We start from the raw sequence: 27,631 nt of genomic DNA on the forward strand, positions 1-27,631 counted from the left end.
TATGTTTTAGGTCATCTTCTGTATTGAGAGTGACTTAACACAGAGTTTGAGGATCCTGGAAGACGAGGCCAAACATTTTGCTAGGCATTGTTATTGATTCCTATGGATCCTACCAGTTCCCACACAGCCTACTCAATTCATTCCTAACTCGCTCCCATCTTGCACTGAGTTGCCTATATAAATACATACGAAAAGGAAATAAATTAGCAACATTGTAGATGTCCCCAAGTATGGTTTTCATTCCCAGAAATCGCAAGCTCTGGCCAGTGATCAGAAATCTCCTTCCACTGTCTTTATTCTACTGCCATCCTGTGGCCAGCCTGTGCCACTGCACATTGAGGGCTGGTGTAGCTGAGCTCCCTGTGCTGTCCTCCTGGTGCCCGGGATGGGGCTCCTTGGGAGGAAGGAAAGGAGTGCAGTTGAAGGGTCTTCTAGAGTCCCCACCAGCAAGCAGCAGTCTGGGCATGAATCACCAGTCTTGACTGGACTTCTGTTTGATGAATCTCAGGGCCACATAGTACAGGATCACAAAGCCACCACTGATGCCAATAAGGATGAAGTAGATGATGTACAGCGGGTATGAGTTCAGGCCCATGGAGCTGAGGATCTGGGGACACAGATATCAGTAAACCCACTGTGAAGACGTTCAGATGAATGTTATCTTTTTAGAGTCGAAGGCCTCAGCTACTTACTACGTCTCCCCGGATAGGGATGGTGAGGTTGCCGACGGCCATGTGGTAAGTGTGCCCTTTAAACTGAATCTGCATCAGCCCTTCAAAACACCAGCGGAGGAAGGAGACTTTGGAAATCCAAGCGGGCACTGAAAATAGCGAGACTCATGTTATTCACACAGGCTAACCACCTGCTCCCTGGGAAACACTCCTGGAGATGGGGCTCTTACACAAGGGCAGCAAGGTCCCTGAGGGAGCAGGAGGGCAGGGAGAGGGCAAAACGGCAAGAGGGGCAGCTTGGGACATGGATTGGGACAGAAGGGCCAAGTGGCTACAGGAGTCACCACACGTTTGATTGGTAACAATTTGAGAGAGTAACTTATTAAATGTCCCAGCATGTTCTCAGCTCCATGGAGGTACAACGGACATTTCTGAGTCTGTGCCCTGACCCAATGGTGGTATCACAGAGCTAGGAGTAGGAGGAAGGAACAAACTTGGCCCGAATGGTCAGGAAAGGCCTGGCAGAAGAGAGCAGCTATGGAAATGGGGGAATGGCGCCCCACAGAGAAGAGCCTCACAGGCTCAGATGTGAGTGCATAGAGGGTGTTGGGGACTTCAGAAGAGCTAGGTGGAGGCAGGGGAGAGTCAGCAGCCCTAACTAGAGGACTCAAGCAAAGCAGCAACATGGATTTCCACCTTACAAAAAGCCCTTTCCATGGGCAAGGGTCGAGAGGGATGTGGAAGGATCAGGGTCACAGAGACCATAGCTGTGGTCTGACACCAGACAGTAAGGCCAGGGCTGGGGGAGATCAGGCAAGGCGACATCTGAGAAAGATGTGGGAGGCAGAATTGACCTGACTCCCAGGTGAATGTGGAGAGTGAGAGTCAAGGGTGGCCTCCAAGTGTCAGCTGAGGGATATGAGAAGGTGCCATCTGCACCCTCTCATGGAGACATTCCTTTGACACGCAGGACAGTTGGCAAGGACACCTGCTCCCAGAAAAACCAAGCTTTAAATGGATCTAAGTGATGAGTCCTCATCCCCAAGTGAATATAGGCTTCATCCAACCCCGGAAGGCCTCAAAAAGCTTGACCAGGGGAGGGGAGCACGCCTTACCTATCCACAGGTTATCCAAGCTTATCATGAAGCCCCCGGTGAGGTAGAAGGAGTTGTAGAGAGCATTTCCAAAGAAGGAGGATGTATGAAATGTGGGGAGCAGGGCAGCGGCACCCAGGGCCATGATCCTGCAGCAGAAGACCACCAGCCACACCAGCAGGAAGTGCAGTAGAAAGGGCTCCAGGCCCGGGCGCAGGTTAGCCAGCCAGTAGATGGGCATCCCATAGATTGTGATGTAGACACAGTGCTCTGGAAGCTCCCCTAAGATCTGCAAAGAATAGCCCTTGCAAGGACGTGGAGCTAATGCCTTCATTGCCAATTGTTCTTTAAATGTTTGAAGATAGTGTAACCCTCAAGGATGTCAACCTTCCCTCCTGCTAATAGCCAGACTGCAGCAGGAGGGCCCGTGAGGGGCCCATGGGACCCTGGAACATGAGCTCACTGCTGGTTTCCCACTGCAGATGCCACGTGCTCCATCTGGGAGAGTTCAGAACAGTTTCCCCCGCAGAAGCAGCGTGGCCTGGTGAAAATGGCAGTTGTGTATCTATTCTCCTGTTTCAAAGTCCCCACCCTGCCTGCCCAGACCAAATAGCTGTGGGGCTTTGAGACAGCCGCATAACATCTCTGAGCCTCCACTTCCTGGAAATAAGTACAGTAACACCTGCTGACCTGCTTCCTGGAGATGTGGGGAGACTGGAGAGGTAAAGTATGCTGGATGTTTCCCATCTTTTCTTTTTTCAGATTTCTGCTGACCAGGAAAGTGTCACTCTTGGTCTACAGTCCTGGTCTTCGGGTAAATGTTTAAAAAATAGCAAGTCTCTGTAACCCCCTAGGGAACATGACAGCAGCAACCATAGATGATGCATGGCCCCTGGTTCAGCAAAATACTACTCTGGAGCTTCTGTACAATGCAGTGTAGCTTTCTCTGTCCCTGCACCCCCACCTGGTAACTTGCTCTCAGCCCTGACCAGTCACCTTGGTAAAGAAATATGGACCAGCAGTGTACAGCCCGTCTTCTAGTTCATAGTAAAGCATTGCCCTCTCTGAGTGACCTAAAAAGGGGGAGAAAAGGAGAATGAAAAAGTGACATTAATTTTCAGTGTTTCTGTTTTTGAGTCTCTTTTAGTACAATTGTAAATATTCCTGTGGCCTAAATGTCTCCTATTTTTAAAAACCAGGCAGAGTGAAACCATCCTAATTTAAGGTGTTTGTAATTCTGTAACTTATGAACTGCTGTCAAATATAAATCCCGCTATTATAGGAATGTCTAAGACTGCTTGGCAATCTGTGTTCATTTGCATACTAATATTAATGTGCGAACCTTAAAAATCATCATCTTCTTTTATTTCACAATCATGGTAAAAACAGTCAGCAAACCCATTCTCCCCAGGAGTTTGGAGGAACAGAGGTCAGCCTTGGACCAGCTCAGAGGGGTGAGTACCACCGTGTCCTCTGGTTGCTCCGGGTGTGGGTCACAGAGAGCGTAAGGCACACTCACATTTGGATATGACATCCAGAATCACGTTGAAAGGGATAAGAGCTCCAATCATGAACAAGAGGGCAGCTGTGTCCATAAAGGAGAGCTTGATGGCCCCATGGCCATAATAGAGGAACCCAATGACCAGGGACATCAGGCAGGCCTCTGCTGCATGGATGAGGAGAGTTGGCAGGTCTCGGAAATCGTTGAAAATCTGACGACTTAAAAAACAAAAGAGGTGCCAAGGGAATAACATACACCAGCCCCGTGACACTAGCAATGCCCTTCCGTCTATGCAGGGATGAAAGCCTCACTTTACTCTCTCATAAAATGGGGGAACAGCAGTACCCCCCTCGCAAGGATTCTGAGGCTCAAATGAGATCGTGGATGAAAGCATCTGTCTCACCGTATGTGCATAATAAACAATTGTTACTTTACTGTCAGTGTATCAGCCTTGCAATTTTACTTAAACACATTATCTTAAGGAAATAACCAATCACGTGTGTAAAGATGCACCTACAAGGATGTTTGTTGCAGTGTTACTTGTCATAGCATAAGCCTGAAAAAAATCTGACCATCAATATACAGTTTGCAGGAAAATGAATTGTGGCTAGATTGGAATGCTGAGGAAGACCTAACCGGGTAACAGGTACAGGCCTATTCTATGTGCAACCAAAAACAAAAAAATGGTTACAGAACCATATGCAGAGTATGATCCCATTTATGAATTACAATGCTTGTGTGCATGGGAATATCACCCACCAAACACTTGGGTCTCGTTTACTCTGAGGGCTGGCCTAACAGGTCAAGGCTGACCTTCTCCTTCCACTGAGGTTCTCCTGTATTGTCTGAATTTTTCATAATGATCCTATGTAATTTCTACAATCATTCAACCAGTAAGAACATTTTGATTTTGTTTAAAGAATAAAAGTAACAGGAGTGTTCTGTATTATACAGAGAGAGCTAGTGCTAGTCTTGACGATACTGGTTTTTAAAAATTCTACCTTTTGCTCTCTCCTTCAAATTCACTTTAGATAGAAAGGGCTTAATTTGACACAATAAAGAGGTCTGGGGTAGGGGAGGTGTGAAATGGCAGATAATTACCGGATCAGCATGGTAAACTGCTGCACAGGGCCAGGCAGCTCAGCGGAAGTCAGGGGCTGGTGAGTGTCCTGGGGGAGGGCCTGGCTGTCAAGAGGCAGAGGGTGTCATGGGACATGGGGGGTGGCTGCCTTCTGCAAGGAGCTCTCCACCCAGAGCCGCCCTGGCCTGCCTTACCTCTCCAGGCAAGTGCTCTCACCCAGCTCCTTTGCCTCCGCTCTCCACAGAAAGTCATCGAAGCCACGAACTTTTTCTCGGAACACGGCTGCAAGGGACCAAGCCTTCTCCCTGGTGGCCACTTCCTGTTCTCTGCTTCGCCTGTCGATGCTAGTCAAGTCCACTGTAAGTAGAGGATGTGGGGCCATGTGTGGCCAGGTCTCTGCACCTGCTCACAGGTGAGGAGCTCACTGCAAGGCCAGCTCACAACACTGGTCAGCCCTTGGAGGTTCTGGGACATGCTCCCCACCCTGTGAGGGTAGACCATGAAGTGATGGGAAAAGCAGAGAGAGGCAGAGAGATACCCAGGGCTGGCCTCCCCCGTGCTGGGCCTAGCCACATCCACTTCAGGGGAAAGCCTGCTTCAGGGAAAAGGCAACAGCAGAGGCCCTGTGGGCCCTGGCCTCCATCCCAACACCCAGGCTCATTATGGGGACATCCCTAGGACAGGACAGGACGCACTGGGCCTTTGGAGCCAAAGGTCATGGCACAGTTATGCCTTGACTCCAGCTCAAGCCATTAAAGCTTGTGACAGGGACTCAGCCTTCCAGGTGTGCCTTCTACCCATGAGGGGAAGGGAGGCTGGCCATAGGACAGCTGGGAAGTCTGGGCACTGGGAAATTCTAGTTCTCACTGTAGATTAGTAATTTGGCTCCCTAAGCAACCTGTCTAGAAGGGGAGAATGTTTTGGCTGGAGGTTGCCAATGTCTGGCCAACTCTAAGCAGAGTTGTCACCGCCCTCCAGGGGAAGGAGCTGGCATGACCAGCTGGAGAACCAGGCTGCTGTGCATCCACCTCTGTGTTACTTGTGGGGAGCATCTGGTAGTCCCAGCCACAGCTCTACTCTCATGGGGCTCCTGCGATGTCAGAAAGGCACATCCACCCAGTCACCACCAGGACCCTCCTGAACCCAGCCTCACTGCAGGCTGGAGGGTGGCTCACCTCCCTCCATTTCTCCTCTTAACCTCTGTCTCTTCCTTCCTACCATTTTCATGACATGTCCCATGGCAGGATAATGTCTAGGAGCGGTCTTGTAAAATGCAATATGCCTCCTCGGTGTGCAGGGCTGTAGACCAGAACACCAGATTCTCTGGGTACTGCCAGGCCCTATACCCCAGATTGGTAGGTGGTAGGCAAGAGCCCCCCACCAAAAGTGATAAAAATATAAAATAAAGAAAAACTTCTGTTCAGGTCTTTTCTAGGCATTTGACTTCTGGTAACCCCGCTCTGGAGTTACCGCATGTTGCTCCCGTGGCCAGGTTGACAGATGCCCTCTGCCCCCTTTATCTGGAAACGGCTAGCCTCAGGATGATACGCTGCCAGGAAGCCAAGCTGGCTCCTGAGCAGTGGGAGGGAGGGTGACCTCTATGTGAGTTCACACGCTGTGAGTGCACAGGGCAAGGGCTGGCAGACTGAAGAGAGTCCCCCTGGGGTGGGGAAGAGCACTGGATGCTGACAGGAGGATGTGGGCCCAGGGCCAGGCGTCAAGTTGGGGGCTGGACACACTGGCTGGGAGTCCCAGTTCTGCGTCTTACAAATTCTCTGCCAAAGGTTTAACTCTTCAGACTTCCGTCTTCTCATCTGTATGGATGGAAATGACCTTGGCCTGACAGGGCTGTGAGAGTCAAAGGGACACCCTCTGTAGCTTGGTGCCTTTGGGCCCAATGTCTGCCCTCAAGGACATGGTCCCTGTTGTCATGGTTACTGGTGAGGCCTTGCTACACTGGGCCATCTTGGGAGGAAGGCTGGGGCTCCAGGTGGCATATTGGACAAGCCACAGCTACTGTCTCCCCGCCCCTTCCCCCCAGCCGCCCTGGTAAAGCTGTGTGGCCTGGCCAGCAGCCATGGCACGCCTCAGCATTCAGGGTCCAGGGATCTGCTTTCGGGTCACACACCTGTAAAGGCAACTATCTCTCCAGGAATGAAGGAACTATCTCTCCAGGAACTAGCTTACGCTTTCCCTGAGGGCTATATGATGGAGGGCTCAGGACCCTCAGCAGGAAGGCCTTTCTGGGGGTGACAAAGCAATTTTCAGACCTAGTGCCTCATTGACCAAGACCTCCAAAAGGCCCTGAACTCTCCAGGCCCTGGGGTCCCTCCACCATGCAGTGCTTTCAGGCTCCCTGCCTCTGTGGGGGCACCAGGGCACAGCTTGAAGATTTCCTGGTGGCCTCCTAACCTTAGGTATCCTAAATTTCCCTAAAGAGTCTGAATAAAGACCACAATTCTAGAAAATTGACCCAAACCCTCTTTAATTCTATACCCCCACCACCCACTTTGGAACTCACAGGTTTCTTATCATGCACACACGAGTGGCTATGTCAGAAGCTGGATTTTCTTGGGCCCTTGTTTCTAGTATTTGATACTTGGCAAAGTGACACACATTCTCCAGCCCGCTGGGCCGCCCTGCTCCTATATCCTACTCCCCTGAAACCTCTGACAGCTTCCCTCCTGAAGCTCTCCATCAGGCCCTGCTGGAGCTTCAGGGTGGGGGGAGGGTGGAGTGGGGGAGGGGGGGCGCTGCTTGGGGGCTCACCATAGAAGTCTGCAGGGTTGCTGTAGCGAGGACAGGGGTGGCCGATGGCTGTGAAATACTGCACCATGTGCTGGGCTGCCCCCAAGTAGATGGTGGTACCGGACGTCATCAGGAGGACCAAATCAAAAAGCCTGAAAATGTCAGACCGAGGCTGGTGGAGGGAGATGAGCACCAACCGGTTGCCTTTGGCCAGGCGGTACAGCGTTTTCACCAGGTTGTGGGCCGTGAAGCTGTCGAGGCCGGAGGTGGGCTCATCCAGAATGAGGATTCCTTCCCAGCGGAGACAGGGGCCTAGTGAGCCGGCAGGACTGTGGCTGGTGGGAGCCAAGCCACGGGCGCGCCTCTGTCCACCCTCCTCCCCGCCCCCTCACCTGGGTTCCACAGGAGCTGCACCGCGATGCTGACTCTGCGCCGCTCGCCTCCCGACACGCCCCGCACGTACGCGTTGCCCACGCGCGTGTGGGCGCACTGGCGCAGGCGCAGCTCCGCAATCACGTCGTCCACCTGCGCGGGAGGACGTAGGTTTAGGCGCTGCGCTGCCCGCCTCTCTCCGGGTTACGTGGGTGCTGTCCTGGAGGAGAAAGCGGCTGCCCACCCTTGCCCCCCGCCCCACCCCCTCCGGGTGGGTTTGTGCTGTAGCCTTCGCTGCCCCATGCAGTGTTTGCTCCTGCATTTTTTCTGCATATCCTGAGTGGCTCTCACGCGCCGAGGGCGGCGCCATGTTGGGAACCTGGCCGCGACCTGGGGACAGGACAGCAGGGCACTCTGCCCACACGGAGGACCGGAAAACAGGTAGACACTCCTCTCACGTTTTGTCCTGTGTGGTGAAGGGACCCGGCCAGGGCGTAGGCGGCTTACAGAAGGATGTGGGGTTTAAAGGCGGACAGAGGGCAGGGTACCGATGGAAGGATGGCGAGCTGGGCTGCTCAGAGTTGACCTGTGACTGGGCCCTGAGGCAGGGGGGGGGGGAAGGTCGACAAGGGGAAGGATGTCATGGCTTCTTGGGGTCACCGGGGTCAGGCAGTTACCCTTTTGTCACGCTGGGCCTGGGAGAAGGTTCTGGGCAGGCGTAGCTGGGCAACAAAAGCCAGGGTCTCGCGGACGGTTAGGTTGGGGAGCAGGTGGTCGTGCTGGCGCACGTGGGCCACATACTTCCTCACGAGCTGAGGCGTGCTGGGCTGCCCGTTGATCCAGATTTGACCTGACTTAATTTTGCCGCTGTGGCCTCTCCCGGTGATCACGTCCAGCAAAGAAGCTCTCCCACACCCTGTGAAGCCACCAGAGACCTCCTGAGAGCAGAGCTGCGGGCGCTAGCCTGGAAGCCCTGACTGCCCGCACACTCTTTCAGCCACCTTGGACTTCTCTGTCCTTTCAGAAGTGACCAAGGCCCTAGAGAAAGTGGCACAGCTCTTGGACCCGGATGGGTCAGCCTCAGCACCTGGAGCTCCAGGGCTTTCACCTGCAGCCAACTTGAGCACCTTTGGGGAGCTGGAGGTACATTAATGTCGGCGGTTCAAGCCGCTCAACTAGTGGATCCAGGCTCTGAGATGGCAGGGGACTTTGTCAGTATTCACAGGGACACTGGGGTTCCCAGTCCAAGTGGGAAGTCCACTCTCCTAAACAGCACTTTAGGAGAGGTGTGGGTGGCCTTTGCTGTGGAGACCACCTAGTGCAACTGGAGAGACCTTCCATGAATCAGGAGAGAACACCAAAGGCATTCAGTTGGCTGGAACCTCCAGTTCCGTAAACTCCTTCATTGGCAAACACTGCTGCCACTACTGCTGATTCTACAGAAGCAGCCAAAATGCCTGAGGCTGTTTGGATTTATTATAAATTATGATGAGTCTTCATAATTTGTTTTATTCTTTGTTAAGCCTCAGGAAGTATAATTGATAAGTGTTTCTTTTTTTTTTTTATTAAAAAAAAAATTTTTTTTTAACGTTTATTTTTGAGACAGAGAGAGACAGAGCATGAATGGGGGAGGGGCAGAGAGAGAGGGAGACACAGAATCGGAAGCAGGCTCCAGGCTCTGAGCCATCAGCCCAGAGCCCGACGCAGGGCTGGAACTCACGGACTGCGAGATCGTGACCTGAGCTGAAGTCGGACGCTTAACCGACTGAGCCACCCAGGCACCCGGTTAAGTGTTTCTTTTTAAAAAAAAGTTTATTTTGAGAGAGAAGAAGAAAGAGAGCACAGGAGGGACAGTGAGAGAGGGAGAGAGAGAGAGAGAGAGAATCCCAAGCAGGCTCCACGCTAGTGGTGCAGAGCCTGATGTGGGGCTCGAACTCACAAACCATGAGATCATCGCCTGACCCAAAACCAAGAGCAGATGCTTAGAACTGACTGAGCCACCCAGGTGCCCTAATTGATAAGTGTTTCTAAGAAATCATTTAAATAAATTCAGTCAAGTAAACCTGAAGCTAAACAACACTGAACCTAGAGTCAAGAGTCCTGGAGACTGCTCAGCCTCTCCAAACTTCACTTGCCTCAGGGATGCTAACACCTGCAGGGTCATGTGTAGCGAGTATAAATTGTGGGGACTCTTAGGCTTTATGGAGGTGCCTTGGAAGGCCCGTGTATCTCCCAGATTCTCAGTTCATGAAGAAAAGCAAATATAACAGGAAAAGCCACCAGGAGTTACAAACAAAAACAAAATTGGCTTCTGAAGTGTCTGTTTTCTTTTTTAGATAAGAATTGCAGAGGCAGAGCCAAAAGTGGGCAGGACTTGACCTGTGGTGTTATTTCAGTTACAAAGTGCATTGACATACATTATCTTGTTTGATCTTTGGTTAGACAATAAACAGAATTTTCTTATCAGAAGACTAAAAAATTGGAGATGTTCAAAAGTTCAGTAATCTTTACTTCTGGAAATGATTAATCAAAAAGAATAAAGTGTTCTGTCTAACACCATCTAAAAGAGAAACACCTTGATATGAGAATCAGAAGACCAAAGTTCTAGTTCCAGCTCTGCATTAAATGTATGCCCTTAGGTGAATCACTCACTTTGTCTAGACTTTAGTCTCCCCATCTGTTAAATGAAGGTGTTCATATGTTGGGGCGGGGGACAGGAGGACACTCTAGAAATATTGAGGACCAGATAACTTAAAAACCCTCCATTAAAGAGGCTTCCAGACTGGTAAGGAGAAAGAAATAATACAGTGGAGAGAGTGAACACCATTCTCCAAGACCCCTTTCAGCTTTAGCATTGCATAATTTTAAGTTTGGCTTGCAGAAGTCACTCTGAGGCACTCCAAGATTCTGGATCTTTGCAGATGGTTGAAGGCTGCACTAAGACTTGGAGGGACTCTCGAAGAAGTGGGAGCTGTGGTGGGTGCTGTGCCTACCAGGTTGTGGGAGAAGAGTGAATGAATGCCCCTGGCATGGAAGAGTCCCCTGAGAAGAACATTCAATTCTGAAGATCTTACAAAGGTTTTTGCTCTGGATGCAGCTTCAAGAGGCACACTCATGATTCATAATGGTGGCAGCTATCTGACAGCTACTAAATGGAGGGACTTGAACTGGGATTTGAACCCAGGTCCACCTGACCCAGAACCTGTGCTTCTCACCCACTCTGCTGTGGTTATTCTACTAGTCAGCAAAGAATTCTGTGAGAAGCATCCATCTGTCTGAGGGACCATTCTGCATTCCAGAAGAGACAGAACCCATCGCCTCACTGTTTGCCCTTAATGGTACCTGAGCTCCCTATGATGGCCAGCATCTGCCCACTCCTCACTTTGAAGCTCAGATTTTGGATGCCCAGCTCACAAGAATCCTTGTGAGATGCCCAAGGCATCTTGAACTGAGCCAGCTTCTCAAACCAGGGCACCTGGGAGTCCATGTCCACCTGTGGGGAGATATTGCAAGGTTCTTCAGAGGGCGGAATAGAGGGTTTCAGCAACTTCTGTTCAACTGTACAGGAGACATCCTCCTGCTGTTGCACAAAAGGCCTGAGGGGCCCCCACCTACCATGCTGAGAACCTGAAGCTGCCATTTCCAAGTCTGAAGTTAAGACATGGGAAGCATGTGTAATAGCAGAATGGAAACAAAAACAAAGCAAAACAATGTTTTCAGTTTTTCAGTTAATGATAATTTACTAATGATTTGTTAAATGTTTATTACATGCAAGGCATTGTGTAAATCTCTATTTATTATCCCATTCAGTCCTCCTTGCAGACCTATAACATAGGTACCATTATAATCACTGTTTTTACAGGTGAGGCTCAGAGCAGTTACTTGTTCAAGGTCACACAGCTAACAAGTGGCAGAACAGAAAATGCTTATGGTGAGGCTCATTAGCTTGTCCTAATTCACATTCACAGGAAGCCAGAGTTGGGCCTCTGAAGTTTACCATTCTGCCCCCCCAGCGTATTCCATCTGAACTGCCAGGGGTCTACCCCCAAGGAGGTCTGGTAAATGGGGTCTTGAATCTGACCAGGGGGTCCTTCAGAGCCTCTGAAAGGCCAGGAGTCCTTGCACTTTGGATATTTTATTAGCTCCAGGGACAGTGTACTTTGCAAGCAAACAAATAACAAAACACGAAGCTGGTGAAACCTGAAAGTCTATAGTTTAGTGAAACCTGAAAGTCTGTAGTTTAGTGAATAGCGTCACAGCATTGTTAATTTCTTGGTTTTCATTATTTTGCTCTGGGTATGCAAGATGTTAACATTAGGGGAAGTTGGGCAAAGGTTACATGGAAACTGTACTATTTTTGTAACTTTCCCAAAAGTCTAAACTTACTTCAAAATCTGAAGTTAAAGTTTGAGAGATTTGTTTTTTCCCCAACAGGGTCACATAATTTCTTTATGTTTTAACAGAGGTCTTGTTCTCTAATGCTTCTCAACTTCCAGCTACAGTATATATAGCTGAAGGAAGTCTTGTGGTACTTTCACCCAACATGTGAGGCATCAACTTGGCAGAGGGCCCTCAGGATGGGCTCACCCTTACCTTCCACTTGGGGAATCATTTGGCCTTCCCTGCCCACTCCTCCCACCTTATCCTCAGGTATGCCTCTACCTGGTAGCTGAGATCCTGGACCTCCAAGGTGTTGGACTGGCCACTGTAGGTGAAGTATAGGCTGTTGTCATTTTCAGAGGAGAACAAGCTGTCCTGGAGGCCCTGCTGAGAAACATGACAGGTGAGGGGCTTCTTCAAAAGCCACTTAGGACTTAGGAGAAAACAGGGAGGAGACCCAAGAGGTGAGAGCTAGCAGCAGCTAGTGTGGTTGAGATCCTGAACTGGCAACAAGGGTTTAGGCAGATAGAGCCCAAGGGCTCTGAGAAAATAGGAGCATCAGTGAGGGCAATCTTTTTTTCCCTTCAGAGGGAGCTTTGCGGCTTCCCTCTAGCACAGCTCCTGGCTCCAGAGAACCTCAACCCAAATTGGTGGAGCCCGAACCCAGGCACCCTATGGTGGATGAGACCCAGACTCTGGACTAGAGAGAGCTTTGTGAGCTGCTATGCTTTGGGGAGACCTTAGCTGGGGCATGTCCTTAACTTTTCTCTTCCCTGCCTCTGACTTACTATTTCCTGACGCCAAACAGACTTCCCATACCTGCTATGTGAAGGGATGCAGCTATCAAAAAACTAGTGCTCAATATTTGGAAGACACAATCCTTAGAAAAGTTGCATCTTGGGGCGCCTGGGTGGCGCAGTCGGTTAAGCGTCCGACTTCAGCCAGGTCACGATCTCGCGGTCCGTGAGTTCGAGCCCCGCGTCGGGCTCTGGGCTGATGGCTCGGAGCCTGGAGCCTGTTTCCGATTCTGTGTCTCCCTCTCTCTCTGCCCCTCCCCCGTTCATGCTCTGTCTCTCTCTCTCTGTCTCAAAAATAAATAAACGTTAAAAAAAAAAAAAAAAAAAAAATTTAAAAAAAAAAAAAGAAAAGTTGCATCTTATTTAAATGAGGAGTTTTGCATAACAAAGCCATTCAAGATGATTTTGGAAGAAGCACCATTGTTATGTCATCGTCATTGTCAATATCTTGTTGCTGTTGTTGGTGTGATGTTGTATTTGTACATCAAGTAAATCGATGTTTTGTGGTATCACTGATACCTTTGAATGGTATTAGCTACCAGCATATCTAAATTCTTTCCATTTTATCAATTCAATCATTTAAATTATTGAGGCTCCCCCAGAAGAAGAACCTGGCTACTAACATTTCCATTTTTATTTTATTATTTTTTTTAATGTTTATTTTATTTTTATTTTTTTTAATGTTTCTTTTTGACAGAGAGAGAGAAAGACAGACAGAGCATGAGCGGGGGAGGGGCAGAGAGACACAGAATCCGAAAGAAGTAGGCTCCAGGCTCTGAGCTGTCAGCACAGAGCCCGACACGGGGCTCGAACTCACAGACTGTGAGATCATGACCTGAGCCGAAGTCAGACACTCAAACCAACTGAGCCACCCGGGCACCCCTTTAATGTTTATTTTTGAGAGAGCGACAGAGCATGAGCAGGGAAGGGCAGAGAGAGAGGGAGACAGAATCTGAAGCAGGCTTCAGGCTCTGAGCTGTCCTCATAGAGCCTGACGTGGGGCTCAAACTCACGAGCCATGAGATCATGACCTGAGCCAAAGTCAGACACTTAACCGACTGAGTCACCCAGGTGCCCCTCAGGTTTCCGTTTTTAAATGCATACAATTTTTCCTTTTGTTTCTTAGTGCAGGAAAAAGTGTATTTTTTAACAAGTTCCAGTTGACCCCATGATGTTTCCTCCTCAGAGCTGCCACTCACGCACTGATGTGTTCAGTCAAGTAAGCAAGCAAGCAAGCATCCAATACTTATTGGGAGCCCACATGATGCTGCAAGTTTGGAGTTTGGGATATGACAGTGAAAAAGATGGTCTCTGAGAAACTTAAACTTTTTATTGAGGTAAAATTGGTATATAACATTATGCTAGTGTCAGGTGCACAACACAACAATTTAAGATTTGTGTACACTGCAAAGTCACTACAATATGTGTAGTTACCATCTGTCATCATGCAAAGAAACTTAGATTAAGAAAATTTTTTTTAATGTTTATTTTTGAGAGAGAGACAGAGACAGAATGTGAGCAGGGGAGGGGCAGAGAGGGAGACCCAGAATCCAAAGCAGGCTCCAGGCTTTGAGCTGTCAGCACAGAGCCTGATGCAGGGCTCAAACCCACAAACCATGAGATCATGACCTGAGCCAAAGTCAGATGCCCAACCAACTGAGCTACCCAGGTGCCCCAGAAAAGCGTAGATTTTAATGAATGGGACAGGTGGTCAAGATGGAGCAAGATAGGCCAGGTGTAGAGCAGGCTGACCTCAAGCATCCATTCAGGGTATATTTATACTGTGTACACAATGCCTACATGTGCTTTGTGTGAAAATAAAATGACTTACATTATGTGAAAATAGTCTCCAGAAGTCTCTGTCAAACTTCCCCTGTAGTGGCAGAGGTCAGAAGTCCTTGGAAAGGACCACAGAAATGGAAGATCAATACAGGTGGTCATCTATGACAGTAACTATCAGTGAGTATTCCCCAGAATTGCAGGGCAGTATGAAAACAGCAGACCATGGCTACTTATCTTATCTGATGTTAGAATTATTACCATAAAGATCCTAAATTATACAGAAGAAACTGGGAAACCTGAATACCTACTTTAGCAGAAGGACTATCTCTGTGGAATAGAGAGGAATGCAAGAGAGAAGGGTACAGGGAAGAACGAGGGGAGTGAACTTCACAGTTCTTGGTAGTTAAGTTGCAGGTACATAAGAGATCACTGTTTTTTCAGCTGATCTGAACTATCTCAAAGTTTGTTTTCCATCTAAGAGAATGAACCTTTGAGTAGAACTCCAGAGTAGTACTCCCACCTAGCCACTCAAGTGCCAATATCTCCAAGGCAGGAGCTGGCTATGGAGATGGAGGAGGGGTGATGGTCTGTGCCCTCAGAGATGGAAAGGGAGATCTCTCCTGGGGGAGATTTAGGCCAGCTACAGAAGGTGCTGAATTTCAGGCTCACCACTTCCACCACTAGCACTCATACTGCCTAGTTTCTCCATTTAATTCTATTAAACTATCAGAAATTCTGGCAATTACTGAGAGACTCATTGAGCTAACATAAGATGCTTATTTGTTTGGTTATAAAAAGTAAACATCTGCAGGAGGGACATTAAGTCGATTGATATAAGATATGACTCAGCTCAGAAATTGCTTCTGTGAACTAACACCTGGCCAGGTTATATTTCAAGTGGAGGGGCAGCTAAGAAAGGGACATTGGACATTTTGGGCTCTGGAGCAATATGTGCAGGTGACCTAATGCCTGAGTGGGTTCCACTTTCCAGATAAGTGCTTTGGAAAGGTGGAGCATGCTGGGGCCCTGGGGAAAGAGGTGTCACAATAGGAAGACAGATAAAAGGAAAGAGGTGCTCCCTGTTGCTGGGGGGTGGGCAGTACCCCTCATCTTAGGCTAAGTAGGCTGGGCACAGGCAGCCAGGGACCTCAGCTGCCATCAAGGGACCATGACTTCTGGGTCACCTGTAGTTGGTTAAGCAGCCGACTTTGGCTCAGGTGGTGATCTCCTGGTTCGTGGGTTTGAGCCCCGCCTCCAGCTCTGTGCTGACAACTCAGAACTTGGAGCCTGCTTTGGATTCTGTGTCTCCCTCTCTCTCTGCCCCTCCCTGGCTCGTGCTCTGTTTCTCTTTCTCAAAAATAACGTTAAAAAGAAAAAGGGGGGATTGTGACTTCCTGGAGCTACACATGCAGCACAACTTTCAGAGGAAGAGAATTCATTTCTGGGTTGGAGACAGCCTCTGCTCCATTTTTAAGTATTTCCTTGACTCCCAGGATGGATTTGTTAGGTTTTGAGGTTTTGACAAATTCTCTGTATTTTTCAAATACTTAAATATCTATTCAGTTGACATCTTAATCAGTATGACTGTCAGAATATCACTTAAATTTCTGACAGGTGACATCCAAAAAAGCAAAAGCAGGTTTATTTGTAGGTAACCTGTTCAGCTCCTGCTGGGCTACATTGTAATTTCTCCTTGTATTAATTTCTGATCAAATGCCTGAGTCAGAAGCACAAATTAGAAGGGAACTTAGGGAGCACAGAGCCCAAGTTCCTTGTTCTAAGATGAGGAATCCATGCCCTTGAGTAGTAGTGATGTGCTGATGACTCAGTGTCTGTGCAAAAGCATGCAGGGTTTGTTCTTGGCTGAGGGGACGAGCCTGGGCCTTTATTAAAATGCTCGGACCAGATCTTACACATCTTTGTCCTGAGGACTGAGCCCCTCTAGTCCTCCTCTGGCCACACTCCTGCCCATGGACTGTGGGCCAAGGGCACTTGCCACTCCAGGCACCCCAGGCCCAAGGGGCATTTGTCTGTGGAGAGCGAATGGAATGTGGGTAGGCAGGATGGCATGACCACATAGGGGTATGTGAGTCACATGTTGCACTAGGGGTGGGCAGAGAAGGGGGACAGACTGTAGCACAGGGGTGGGCAGAGAAGGGGACAGAGAAGGGAGCCAGAAGCTGGCTCCCCTGTGCCACCACATTCTAGCTGCTGCTCCAAAAGGCCCTAGGATTTCTAAACTTACATCTGGCCTTTCAGGTTGTGAGGAAGGTATGTCAAAATAGGAAGATAGAAACTTAACAGTTGTTAGCTTGATTGATAACTTTAAAATAACTAGACATAAGATATGTATCCCTCATCCATCCTCTTGTTCTAGGTGCCATATATGTTGGGGGAAGATTATCACTTGGAACCTTGAGTTACAGAATTGGAGAAAAGGAAATTGGAAATGGCAGGCTTTCCCAGATGTTGGATTTGGGCAGTTATTTGCATTCCATGCTGTGGTAGCTGATTTGTCAGCCTTTTAGGCAGAAAATGTCCCCAAAGCCATTACTGACTTTATATACTGTTCAGGCTGTGAGCACTGCAGTCAGCTCCTACGAGGCATTTCTCAGCAGGAGCTGGCCATGTTCCCAGATCAGAGCTGGCTATTAGTTATGGCTGCAGGGCAGACTAGGAATGGACTGGGTTGAAGTCCTATCCTAGCAAGTGAGGACCAGACCAAGTGGCCTGTGGCCTTCCCTTTTGGGTGTGGAGTCCGCAGACCTTTCTTGTCTTTCTCTCCCTCCTCCCCACAGCAGGCAAGATGGAAAGGTGGGCTGGGGTGAGGTGGGGTGCTTCCTTTCTGTCTTCCAGTTTAGCCTCCTGCTTCAAATCCCACCCACATCCTTACTTTAGTCAAAGGCCATTTCTCAAGTAAACATTTCTCCATGTAACTTGGGTGGAGAACTTGTACCCCAACCTCTTGGCCCCCTGACTTGCTGTCTGTCCCTTTCACCTCTTTCTGGGGTCTTATATCTGCCTGTTGTGGTCATGTTATTATATTCCCATAAAAGTTGCCTGCCATCATATGTCATCAGTTTACTGCCTCTGAGACTCTGAGCCTGACAGACACACTGATGAAGGAAACACTGCAGAGTCCCCGGTGTGTGTGAACATATCTCTGTTTGGAGTCTCATTCAGAAAAAGCTGCATCAGCCCAAGTAACAAACAGGAACATCATTTCCCTGTAGGAGTGTGCCTTAGGGCAGGAAGTGATCTCAGAGGCCCCCCACCCACCCCTGACCCCTGAATCCCTTCCCCTCAGCCCTTTGATGCCCAGGAAGTAGAGTCCTGCTGCCATGTTCTCCCTCTGCTCGTGGTCCTGGTGGTGAGTTAAAACAAAGTTCTGGAGAGAGGAAAGAAAGGTCTGATTTGCCCCCAACCCCCATGACTGAGGTGACTGCCCATCACTCACGGAGGCATCCTGGGGAGCAGCCCTGTTCCGCAGCCCTCTGTCTTCTGGGACTGTCTCAGCCATGGGGCCCAGCGGTGTCTGTACCACTTTGCTGAAGCTTCCTTCACCTTAGCTGCTACCTGTGCCAGTGTTTTCTCTTTCTCAGAGTTGGGCAATCTCTGGCCCTGGTTCACTGTGCCTCCCAGCACTCCTCTCAGGCAGGCCCTCCTACAAACACAGACTGTGTGTTCTGCCTGCTGCCAAGATAGTGCACATGCTCTGGGTAAAGGTACATCAGATAATGGCATCCGTTACCAAACCCCAGTCCAGCTGCTGCAAAGGTCTGGAGAGGGACTCCAGAGCCCTGTGAGGAACAAGCAGGGCACTGTGCTGCTCACTCCTCTGTTGGGGCTCCCCCAGGAAGGGTCTGGCCACCCAAAAATTCACCTCTTCTGCCTCTTGGCGATGACTGAACTCCCATCTCTGACCTCTGTGGGGTCCTTGGGGCTCCAAGTAAACAGTGGCCCCCAGAGCTCCCCAGAGGAGGTTCCTACAGCTTGTTCAAGGCCTCGACACAGCCTGGGCATTCTCCATGCCTCCTACAGTGTCAGGTAAGGTTGATGCCTCTTCTTCCTGCTGGGAACTTGAGGCTGGGCTTTGTTTTTGTGGTCATGGCCTGAGGCGAGTGGGCCTCTCACCCCCTCTGCTGGCTTTCCTTGCTAATGGGGAGCATACATGGAGGCTTTGGGCTCCTTCAGTGGATCAGGGTGGAGAGAGGAGAGGGGAAGGGCTGCCAGTGGTAAATGAACAATGGTGAATGGCCCCCCTCTTGCCCATGGCAGGACATGGAAGCTCTAACAGTGAGGCAGCTGTGCTCTGCCATGTGCCCGAGCTTTGGGCCTCTTACCCCTTCCTTTGTGTTCCCCTGTGTACAGCCTGCCCCATGGGGATGGAGAGGGCTTGGGGAATACTTGCAACACAAACTGTAATGAAGCCTGGTGAAGGAATACAGGATCAAAGAGAGCTGGTATTCAAAGCAGCTCCCAGGCAGGCGTTTTACACAGATGAGCTTTCTCAGTTACTACCTGCCAGCGTCCACAGAGAGGGGCACTGAACCGCAACCACATTTAAGAGAGAGGTACTGAACCCCAACCACATTTAAGAACCTGTCCAGAAGCCACTGGGATTAGTGCTGAGGCACAAGGGTTTGGCACCTTCAGGAACCCCACACTGCCTTTCCTTTAAAGTCACCAGGTTGGACCCTGGTGGGACTTTACATCTTGCCGGCAGCAGTGGGACAGGCAGATCCTCAAGGATGTCTCCTTGTACATCGAGAGTGGGCAGATCTTGTGCATCTTAGGGAGCTCAGGTAAGCTTGGGAAGTACTTTAAATTTACGTTCTCAGTGAGCATTCAGAAAAGGCTTTGGCTTGCTTTGAACACATTGGGAAAACAGGTTTAAGTTGTAGCAAGAGGGCCACAAGTTTGGTATTAGAATGAAATCAAATGACATGTCTGACTGAATGGAATCTGGTACTAATGTGACTCCTTTAGAAAGATCCTTGGAAAAGAATAAACTCCTGGGGAGCCTGGGTGGCTCAGTTGGTTAAGTGTCCGACTTTGGCTCAGGTCATGATCTCAAGATTCATGGATTTGAGCCCTGCATTGGGCTCTGTGCTGGCGGCGCAGAGCCTGCTTGGGATCCTCTCTCTCTCTTTCTCTCTCTGCCCCTCCCCCACTCACATAGTGTCTGTCTCTCTCTCTCTGTCTCTCTCTCAAAATAAATCAACTTAAAAAAAATAAAGTCCTGCCTAACATATTAGTTAGTTCATATTTCAAAGTATGGAAAGCCCCTAACATGGTACCTGGCATGTAGAAGTACCCAGTAAACACAATTTCCCTGATTTTTATACTGTGCTCAGGGGCAGGAAAAAAATTAAGCACAAAGATACCCACTTAGCCCCATATCCATTGTTTTGTTTTGTTTTTTATGATGCATTTCAAATATACAGTCAAGAGTAGAGAATAGAGAAAGTTCATGTATTAACATCTGGCTTTATCAAATCTTAACATCAACATTATACCGTATTTGCTTCATGTCCTTTTTTTTTTTAAATCCAAGTCAACATATAGTGTAATAATGGTTTCAGGAGTAGAATTTAGTGATTCATCACATATAACACCCAGTGCTGATCCCAACAAGTGCCCTCCTGAATGCCCATCAGCCATTTAGCCCATCCCCCCACCCATCACCCCTCCAGCAACCCTCAGTTCTCTGTATTTAAGAGTCTCTTATGGTTTGTCTCTCTCTCTCTCTCTGTTTTTCTTATTTTTCTTTCCCATCTCCTCTGTTCATCTGTTTTGTTTCTTAAATTCCATATGAGTGAAAATGATATTTGTCTTTCTTTGACTGATTTTGCTTAGCATAATACACTCTGATTCCATCCATGTTGTTGCAAATGGCAAGATTTCATTTTTTTTGATCGTGGAGTAATATTCCATTGTATATATATACCATATCTTCTTTATCCATTTTTCAGTTGATGGACATTTGGGCTCTTTCCATAATTTGGCTATTGTTGATAGTGCTGCTATAAACATTGGGGTACATGTGTCCTCTTTTGTATCAGCATTTTTTTATCCCTTGGATAAATTCCCAGTAGTGCAATTGTTGGGTCGTAGGGTAGTTCTATTTTTAGTTTCTTGAGGAATCTCCACACTGTTTTCCAGAATGGCTACATCAGATGCATTCCCACCAACACTGCAAGTGTTCCCCTTTCTCCACATCCTCACCAATATCTATTGTTTCCTGAGTTATTTTTAGCCATTCTGACTGGTGTGAGGTGGTATCTCATTGTGGTTTTGATTTGTAGTTTCCTGATGATGAGTGATGTTGAGCATCTTTTCATCACATCCTTTTTTTTTTTTCATCACATCCTTTTTTTTAAGGAATTAAATATTACACACTTCACTGAGGCTATCTTTGTGCCCATTTCCCACTCTATCCTCCTTCTCTATTTTGGGTTATCTACACTTGAGGCTGAATTCACTGTTTGTCTCTGTGTCCCTACATCAGCCAGTCATTGCTCTGGGCAGGTGTAGCCTCCAGAGAGGCAGATCCTTGTGTCTGAGGGCAATGGCCCATGGGGATCACAGCTGTTGACTCCTCAGCATTGACCCTGACAAGTGGATCTGCATGGACACTACAGGGTCCACTACTACACTAGGTTATCCCATACACTTTCAGGGTAAAAGATTCTGACAGACTGGCTTCAGAGGAGTTTCCTGGTTGAGTTCTTGTTTGCACTGCATTGTTGACATTTCCTGGCACTACCTACTTGCGTTCTTCTCTGTAATAGCAATGGGTAACACAAGTCTGCAAAAGTCAAGCACGGTCAGCCTCATTTGACTTGGGAGTTAAATCCATAGCCATTCCCCTGCTACAGCAGGTAAACAACTGAGTGGCAATAGTAGCATTAAGATTAAATGAGAAGGAATTCAGTGACAAAAAGTGTTAACTCTTTGCTGAGATTTCTTGTCAGTTCCTATTTCCAGTTTTTCAATATTTCTAACTATATGCATGTACTGTGACATTCAGGGTCATTCTAATATTCCTTTTGTTAATTATTACATTCTTTAAAAATAAGAAAACCTGAGTTATTCCTGTAGTTTTTTGCTTGTCTTCTTTCTGTAGGATTAGAATGGTGTGTGGCACACAACAAAGAATGACTTCACATTCTCAGAAGGGTGTCCCACAGGCCAGTGTCATGCTTCATGCACATCTCAGCAGGACAGTGGGTGGGAGGCCTTGATCTGGGAGCTCATGGGCTGGTTTGTGATCATACCTAATCATAGTTTTATAACAACGTCTATCCTATTATACTGACTATGAATTCATAGTAGACTGCAAATTCACCTGGGGGTGAGGTTTTGTTTTATTTTGTTTTCTTTCTGTATTCTCAACAACTAGTATAGGACTAGCCACATAGTAGGTGCTTAGTAATATGTGTTGAATCAGTGGTATGTTAACATTTCACAAAATGACATATGATTCCATTGGTGTCTTACCTCACACAGCGCTGTTTGTCAAATCTTTATTAGTGAAGCAAAAGAAGACTTAGATGGTCAAAGTCTCACAACAGAATGGTCTAATGTAAGCCTGCCTAGGGTCACCCAACATTCCGGGGGAGGGTAAATATATTTGACTCATTATTTGCTATCAGTTGGGACCCAGACTCTGGGCTGCTTGCTCCCTTGTAGAGGACTATTTAGTTATAAACAATTTCTGTCTGTTTAGGGAAGATAACTCCAAAGGTCATGGTTTTATTGCCCTATAGGGCATTAACCTTTTGTTTTCTTTTTTTATTGTGGTAAAGTACACATAAAATTTACCATCTTAACCATTTTTAAGTGTACAGTTCAGTGGTAATAGATACATTCACATTGTTGTGCAGCCATCTCCACCATCCATCTTGCAAAGCTCTTGTAAAGCTCTTCATCTTGTAAAACAAACTCTACACTCATTAAGCAACAACTCTCCATTCCAGCCCCACCATTATACTTTGTCTGTATGATTTTGACTACCCAGCCTCATAAAAGTGGAATCATACAGTATTTGTCTTTTTGTGTCAGGCTTATTTCACTTAGCATAATGTCCTCAGGGTTCATCCATGTTGTAGCCTGTATCAGAATCTCCTTCCCTTTTAAAGCCCTTTTAAATTCCATTGATAACTATACCATATTTGCTGCTCTGTTCATCCATTAATGCATCCATTAAAGGATACCTGAGTTGCTTCCACATTTTAGCTATTGTGAATAATGCAATGAAGATGGGTGTACAAATATCTGTTTGAAACTATTTTCAATTCTTCTGCCAAGAAGTAGAATTCTTCTACTTCTTTTTTTTTTTTAATTTTTAATGTTTTATTTATTCTTGAGAGCAAGTGAGCGTGAGCGGGGGAGGGGCAGAGCGAGAGAGGGACACAGAATCCGAAGCAGGCTCCAGGCTCTGAGCTGTCAGCACAGGGCCTGAGACGGGACTCGAACTCACAGGCCGTGAGATCATGACCTGAGCCAAAGTCGGATGCTCAACCAACTGAGCCACCCAGGCACCCCAGTTCTTCTACTTTTTCTACCAAGAAGTAGAATTTCTGGGTCATATTGTAATTCTATTTTTAATTTTTTAAGAAACTACTGTTGTTTCTGCAGTGGCTATACCATTTTATATCCCCACTAACACTGCACATGGGTTCCAATTTCTCTACATCCTCACTGACACTTGTTGTTTTCCAATTTTTTGATAGTAGCCATCCTAAAGAGTGTGAGGTGGTATCTCATTGCAGTTTTAATTTGCAGTTCCCTAATGCTTAGTGCTGTTGAGCATCTTTTCATGTGCTGCTTGGCCATTCATACATCTTCTTTGGAGAAATGTCTATTTAAGTCCTTTGCCCAATCTTGAATTGGGTTGTTGCTGTTGTTGTTTCTGAGCTTTAAAGCTCTCTATGTATTCTGGATACTAATCCCTCATCAGATACATGATCGCAGATATTTTTCCTATTCTGTGGGTTGCCCTTTTACAGTGGGGATAGTGTCTTTTGATGCACAGAATTTTTTAATTTTCATGGAGTCCAATTTGTCTATTTTTTCTTTTGTTAACTGTACTTTTGGTGTCATATTCTAGGACATTAAGCATTTTTGTGTCTAACCTTGCATCTTCTTCTTTTTATTTTCCACTGATTATACATATCAGTTTCTTGTATTATTTTTTTTGAATAAACTTTTTCATCCTGCTGGTCAATGACTAATGAGTTGATAGGTAATAAAGTTGAGATATCTTTAAAAAGAGGTTAGCTATGTATTTCTATGTAAAAAGTATCCCAGAACTAAGTGGCTTAAAACAATAAAAATCATTACTATCTCTCAGGGTTTCTATGAGTCAGAAATTTGGAAGAGACTTTGTTGGGTAGTTCTGTCTGGAGTGTCTCATGAGATTATAGTCAGAAGCCTGCTGGGCTGCAGTCATCTGAGGGCTTGAGAATCCACATGCAAGGCAGCTCCCCTGCATGCTGGCTGGCAAGTTGGTGCTTGCTGTTGCTTACTGAGAACGTATAACATGAGAAGAGCCAAAGGCCCAGGAGAGAACCCTGAGTATCACCCACAGGAGGCTGGGAGGGAGCAGCCAGACCAGCAGGATAAAACAAAGAGGATGAAGTGGCATCAAAGCCAAGGGAGAGAGATGTATAGAGCAAGGCAGGCAACAGTATCAAATGCTTTTGGGAGGAAAGTACCCACCAGATACAGCAGCAAGGAGGCAACCTTGATGACCTCAGGGAGGCCAGTTTTGATGTGATGGGACTGGAATCCAGGCCCGAAGATATTTGGAGCTTCTGTCAGAGTTGAGGTTGGATCACAGAAATAGAAGGTCAGGGAAGGTTCTAGTTAGAGGAACCACATACGAGGCTTAGGATCATGACTGGGAAATTTTAGAGCATGTTTTGAAAGACAACTTGAATGAAGTCACATTTTGTTTTTTTACACTCCCTCCCCTCTTCCCACACTGACCTCTACTGAACATGCTGGAGCTAACTCTGATCTTGGTCAGCCCATGGGTTAAATAAGAACACCACCGCTAATGGAGTTTGCTCATTCATCTTTGTACCCCTCACAGCAACAAGCAATTGCTTTACAGTATTTGAACAAAAGATCTTCTCTGCGGTTTTGCACAAATCATCATATCCTTGGTAGAATTCTCTCTTTTCAGGCAGTTCAGAACCTCTTGCCTGTTAACTTCTTAGCAGCCTGGCCATGCTAATTCCTGTGTCCATTGACTCTCTGGGCTCATGTAGGTTTATGTCCAGTATGAAAACGAGGGGCCAGCTGGTGTCTTATCCTAACTGTATCACCTAACCTCTAACACTAGAAAAATGAAACCAGGGGAAAGCTGTTGGGTTCTCAGTGTAGGCTGAGGCCAACTTGATTTTACTAAAGGACTTGCTAGGTTAGTGCTTCTGAAACTCTGATATGTGTGGTAATTACCCAGAAATTTTATTAAAAAGCAGAATCTTGGGGCACCTGGGTGGCTCAGTCAGTTAAGCATTTGACTTTTGATTTTGGCTCAGGTCATGATCTCATGGTTCGTGAGATGGAGTCCTGTGCTGGGCTGTGCGCTGACAGTGCAGAGCCTGCTTAGGATTCTCCCTCTCCCTCTGCCCTCCCCCCACCTTCAGAATAAATGAACACTAAGATATATATTTAGGGGCACCTGAGTGGCTCAGTTGGTTAAGTATCCAACTCCAGCTCAGATCATGATCTCATGGTTCATCAGTTTGAGCCCTGCATCGAGTTCTCTGCTGTCAGCACAGAGCCGGCTTCAGATCCTTTGTTCCCCTCTCTTTCTGCCCCTCCTCTGCTTGTTCTCTCTCTCTCTCTCTCTCTCTCTCTCTCTCTCAAAAATAAATAAACTTTTAAAAAGTATGTATTTATACACACACACAAACACTCTGAAATCAGAATCTGATTCAGTAGGCCTGGGCTGGGGCTGAGAGTTTGCATTTGTACCAGGTGCTCAGGTGGTGGTGTTGGTATTCCGACCACACTTGATTAGCAAGGTTCTAGGCAGTGTTCCCTATTTTCAGGAACCACTAACTGATCCCTGGTTGGGGGAGGCAGGTGCAGAAAGAAATTCAGATGTCCTAGATCCAAACGTTTTCCAAGAGCCTAGGTTTTCTTTTTATTCTGATCCTATTTTTTTCTTTTTCAACTCAAAATAGCTTTAGAAGCAAATAGGCAGACAAAGCCCCTCCAGTCCTGACTGGGATGAAAGAAATGCCTCGTCTCTCTGTGACTTTTTTGGACAAGCTGGAAAGACTCATTTGGTGGCATGAGCGTTTGACTCAAGAGGCTAAAGAGAGAGCAAGTTAGTGCTAGACCAGGGGCCCACAGAGGGTCTGGGGATGGCCTGGCAATACCTCATGGAGGGAGTCTTCTTGGGCCTTGTCTTTTTGTCTCCCAGGCTCCGGGAAAACCACGCTGCTAGATGCCATGTCTGGGAGGCTGCGGCGCATGGGGACCTTCCTTGGGGAGGTGTTCATGAACGGCCGGCTGCTGCACAAGGACCAGTTCCAGGACTGCTTCTCCTACGTCCAGCAGGTGGGCGCATCCCCAGTTCCCGCCCCAGCTGGTGCAGCCTGGCCTCGGCCACTGCCATGCTGATGCCTCCCTTTTTCGCAGAGTGACACGCTGCTGAGCAACCTGACGGTGCGGGAGACTCTGCGCTATGCAGCACTGCTGGCTGTCCGTCGCTGCTCCCCAGGTTTCCTCCAGAAGAAGGTGGGTAGCATCTGGCCTTCTGCAGCCCTGCCCCCTAGGGTATCACCCCACGATGGTTCTGCACCCCCCTTCCCTCCACGTATCCATTCCTCCCCTTCACTCTTTACCTCTTTAGTGGGGACTTGCGCTGCCCAGTATGGCACCCACTGGTCACCTGTGGCCTTGAGCACTCAACACATGGCCAGGCCCACTTGAGATGTGCTATGAGTGGGAAACGCCCAGGGGTTTTTGGAAATTAGTCTGAAAAAAAATATGAACTATCTTATTAATTTTTGAAATACTGGTTACAGGTTGAAATGGTAGTATTTTGGCTGTATTGGGTTAAATAAATTATATTAAAATTAATTTTACTGTTTTCTTTTTAAAATGTCACTACTAAAACATTTAAATTCTATACGTGGCTTGTATTATATTTCTATGGAATGGCATCGTTCTAGGAGCTCAGTGTTTGAATAGTTATTTTCCTCACAGTACTTTGCTCTGCAGCCCTGTTGAGACTTTTCTCAACTTTCTTTGAGGCATTTTGAATGTGCCTTATCCAAACTGGATTAAGTTAATGAAGGGACTATTGACTTGTCAACTCTTTCTGGGTTTCAGTCTGTTTCTTTAAGTGTATCTAATTTGGAAGTAGTCAGAGGTAAGCCCACAGGGACTAAGGGTGTGTGGGTAGGTGTGCCACCTACAAAGCAGGTGCAGTTTCCTGGGAAATAGGCCCTCAGAGGAGGGTCACCAGAGGAAGCCAGCAACATCTGTTTCAGAGGCTTCAGCAAAGCCACAGCGAGGTTCCTCCTGGGCACACAAATTCTATCTGCTGTCCAGACTCCAAGGTTAGCCTCCTTTAATGCCATTGGGGCTCCAAGGAAATCCTCCATCTCGGCTGAGGGCGCCCCATCTTTATCAAGCACTGCTGAGTCTGCCCCAGGAACTTGCTCAATTTGTCCCTGGCATTGGACTTTCAGACAGGGCTTAGAGAGTGGAATTAGGTCTAAGCTGTGTCCCAAGTGCCAGCAGATTTGTTTGATAAAATACCCGGGTGAGTAAAGAGCATTCTTCTGTTTGAGAGTCCTAGACAGTGCTAGAGGATAAGCTTTTACTCCAGAGGAGTCTTAGCAAGGAGCCTGGCCCTCGAAAAGGACCATCGGCCTCACAGAGTGATACTTAGCTCTGTTCCTGGAGGTTACCTTAGAGTACTCAGAACGCATGGTGAGGTTCTTGCTATTCTACTAGGTTATACAGGCATTCCTTGGAGATACTGTAGGTTTGGTTCCAGACCACTGCAGTAAGGCAAATCCCAAAATCCATGGAGTCAGGTGAAGTTTTTGGTTTCCCAGTGCATGTAAAAGTTATATTTATACTATACTGTAGTCTGTTAGGTGTACAGTAGCATTATGTTTAAAATAAACAATGCACATCTTAATTTAAGAATGGTTTAGGGGCACCTA

The 27,631-nt window shown here is 47.4% G+C and overlaps 2 protein-coding genes and 1 long non-coding RNA gene across 8 annotated transcripts in view; 2 read left to right on the forward strand and 1 right to left on the reverse strand.

Moving 5' to 3' along the window:
• On the reverse strand, positions 1-18,062 carry ABCG8 (ATP binding cassette subfamily G member 8). 2 transcript variants are annotated; one of them, XM_058684264.1, is made up of 13 exons: positions 17,884-18,062; positions 12,130-12,231; positions 10,810-10,960; positions 8,145-8,383; positions 7,488-7,620; positions 7,117-7,386; positions 4,542-4,704; positions 4,368-4,451; positions 3,285-3,484; positions 2,762-2,838; positions 1,787-2,054; positions 693-820; positions 1-607 (listed from the first exon to the last, which is right to left on the reverse strand). In XM_058684264.1, the coding sequence occupies exons 1-13, from the start codon at positions 17,944-17,946 to the stop codon at positions 470-472; spliced, it is 2,016 nt and encodes a 671-aa protein (XP_058540247.1). In that variant the 5' UTR covers positions 17,947-18,062; the 3' UTR covers positions 1-469. The 2 variants fall into 2 exon arrangements, with proteins under 2 accessions (XP_058540247.1, XP_058540246.1); XM_058684263.1 differs by having other exon boundaries at positions 12,130-12,234.
• Positions 7,634-27,631, forward strand: part of ABCG5 (ATP binding cassette subfamily G member 5) — a 43,055-nt gene continuing 23,057 nt past the window's right edge. For 3 of the 5 annotated variants that reach the window (XM_058684266.1, XM_058684267.1, XM_058684270.1), the window contains exons 1-4: positions 18,085-18,473; positions 19,110-19,231; positions 25,873-26,009; positions 26,091-26,189. In XM_058684266.1, coding sequence (XP_058540249.1) covers positions 18,328-18,473; positions 19,110-19,231; positions 25,873-26,009; positions 26,091-26,189 — 504 coding nt within the window. In that variant the 5' untranslated portion in view covers positions 18,085-18,327. Of the gene's footprint in view, positions 7,909-18,084; positions 18,474-19,109; positions 19,232-25,614; positions 25,777-25,872; positions 26,010-26,090; positions 26,190-27,631 lie in introns of those variants that run through there. The other 2 variants (XM_058684269.1, XM_058684268.1) reach the window with 2 other exon arrangements.
• Positions 8,382-14,873, forward strand: LOC131485177 (uncharacterized). The gene is made up of 3 exons (XR_009248686.1): positions 8,382-8,610; positions 9,804-12,250; positions 13,831-14,873. It is a non-coding gene; the product is annotated as an uncharacterized LOC131485177 (long non-coding RNA).

This window comes from Neofelis nebulosa, chromosome 9 (genome assembly GCF_028018385.1).
Source record: "Neofelis nebulosa isolate mNeoNeb1 chromosome 9, mNeoNeb1.pri, whole genome shotgun sequence".
In the NCBI taxonomy this organism is placed as follows: Eukaryota; Metazoa; Chordata; class Mammalia; order Carnivora; family Felidae; genus Neofelis; species Neofelis nebulosa.